The sequence below is a fragment of the Gregarina niphandrodes genome (assembly GCF_000223845.1).
Source record: "Gregarina niphandrodes unplaced genomic scaffold scaffold00007, whole genome shotgun sequence".
Classification (NCBI taxonomy): Eukaryota; Apicomplexa; class Conoidasida; order Eugregarinorida; family Gregarinidae; genus Gregarina; species Gregarina niphandrodes.
In genome coordinates this window covers 363,970-366,137 of record NW_011645778.1, presented here as the reverse complement: position 1 = coordinate 366,137, position 2,168 = coordinate 363,970, and the positions used below count along the sequence as shown (strand labels likewise).

Genomic DNA, 2,168 nt, shown 5'->3' with positions numbered 1-2,168 from the left:
GATTGGTTTCCCATCGTACCACACCGGACTAAGCGTAGCCGTGGCGTGCGTGATCCCCACGATCCGGTGTGGGATGGCGTTCTTTGGTCGGATCGTGGTGAGCCCGGATAGGTGTCGGTAGGCACGAGCCTCAATTTCATCCAGTGGGAAGGTCACCACTTCTCCCACCTTTGGCTGCCGGTCCAGTGATCCCGAATCATGGAATTGTTCAAGTGCCGCAAGGGACAGCCGGCATTGCAATCCCAAAACTTGGTTAACTCGTCGTTGGCTCTCGTTCTCCGTCTCAAGTTGTTGCCATCCAATCATTCGTGGCTCCATTCCCGTCAAGCAGCAAATCGGGGAACAGCCCAAACCTTCATGCGGAGTGCTATTATGGGCGAATACTGCCATTGACAGCAGGACCTCTGGGTGTAGGGAGCTGGCGTCCCTGTTCGTCGCTGAACAGTGATTGATGAATCGGTGTGAAGATTCGTTGAGACCGTTCCCTTGTGGATAATACGAGGCGCACCGATAGTGCTCCACACCGTGCACTTGCAGATACTTCCCCAGACCTTCGAAGGGGTGATTGTCGGATAACACCACGCGTGGGAACCCAAGGGTCGGGACCCAACGTGTCAAAAGGAAATCTGCGGCCCCGGCACAAGTACCCCCTGCGGCAAAGGAGGCCATCATAAATCGCGTGGCGTGATCTATCACTACCAGGATTCGCCCGTCGCCACTCTTGGACATTATAATGTGATCCACGGATATGATTTCGCCCAAAACCGGTCTGTGCAAGTTCCGGGTGGTGTGCCTGTGTATCGGCTGTGTGCGGTGTAAGGTACACGATAAACACTCCTGGATGTGTCTTTTGAGGTCCTTTGCTAGGCCCTTCCACCAAACTACCCGTCTTGCCAACCTCAGGCAGCGATTTAGTCCGGCGTGGCCGGAGTGCGGGGAACCATGAAGGAGGAATAAAATCGCGTCTCGATGTTTCGGTGGAATATATCGAGCACGTGACCATGTGTGTACCCGGCCGTTGGGCGTCTCGGTCAGGAATGGAATATCTTCGGGAGCGGGCGGTTCTGAGCGCAGGTCCTCCGCTGAGACGGGTGGAGGTATAGCGATAAATGCTGGTACGGCTATCGTGTCAATAGTCTGATCGTGGTCCGAATCGAGACGGCTGAGCCAATCAGCCACAATATTGGAACTACCGGCTGTATAGTGGAAGGTCACCGTGAACTCGCAGATTCGGGCCCTCCAGCGGCTCAACTTCGCGTTATTGGTGGAATCGAGATGTTCGAGCGCCTTGTGGTCGGTGAAAACCACCACTTCGCTTCCTTTGATGATGTTATGCAGCTTTTCGAGAGCCCACACGATGGCGTAGCACTCGCGTTCCGTGGTACTCCAATTGCGTTCGGTGGTGGAGAAGGTGTGCGAGAGGCAAGCAATCAATTTCGGGGACTCGAGCGGCTGCCAGAGAGCAGCCCCTGCCGCTACATTGGAAGCATCTGTGAAAAGGAGGAATCCTTCTTGTGGATCCGGCATGGTCAGCGACACCGTGTCCGCCAGGGCCAGTTTCAGACTCCGGAAATGTCGTTCGAAGTCAGGAGTCACTTTGAAGCTCCCTTTCTTGAGCCACGGAGATATGGGACTGAGGAACTCGCCAAGGTTTGGAATGTGGCGAGATATGTATTGTACTGCACCCACAAAACGCTTCAATTCCGTCTGGTCCTTTGGGATGGGGGCATTGCTCAGGGCCGACACACGTTTGGGGTCTGGAGTGAGAGTGTTGTGTGTGACGATCACCCCGAGGAAGGAAAGCTCCGTCTTTAGGAACTCACATTTTTCCCTGCTAATCCTCAGTCCGACTTCTCGCAGCCTTTCCAGAACTCGCAAGACCAGGCCAAGGTGGGCATCCCTTGTTTTTGTCCCAATTATGATGTCGTCAACGTATACACGAACCACTTCTGCGTCCATTAGATTCCTCAACACATCCTCCACTCTCTGCTGAAATTCAGCGGGGGCGCATTTGTGCCCTTGTGGTAACACGTTCCACCTGTAACATCCTAGTCTGCCCACTGAGAATCCTGTTAAGTTCTTGGAGGATTCGTCGAGAGGGACATTCCAGAACCCATTCTTCAAGTCCAGTTTCGAGAACCACTTGCATTCCCTCAGCGAGTGCAGGA

General features: G+C 54.1%; 1 protein-coding gene across 1 annotated transcript; it reads right to left on the bottom strand.

The window, feature by feature from the left end:
* Positions 1-1,011: 1,011 nt before the first annotated feature.
* On the bottom strand, positions 1,012-1,959 carry GNI_053130 (putative Pol polyprotein; the record flags this gene model as incomplete). Its single annotated transcript, XM_011131531.1, has 1 exon — positions 1,012-1,959. A coding segment is annotated over one exon (948 nt), but the record flags the coding sequence as incomplete, so codon positions are not given.
* Between the last annotated feature and the right edge of the window lie 209 nt (positions 1,960-2,168).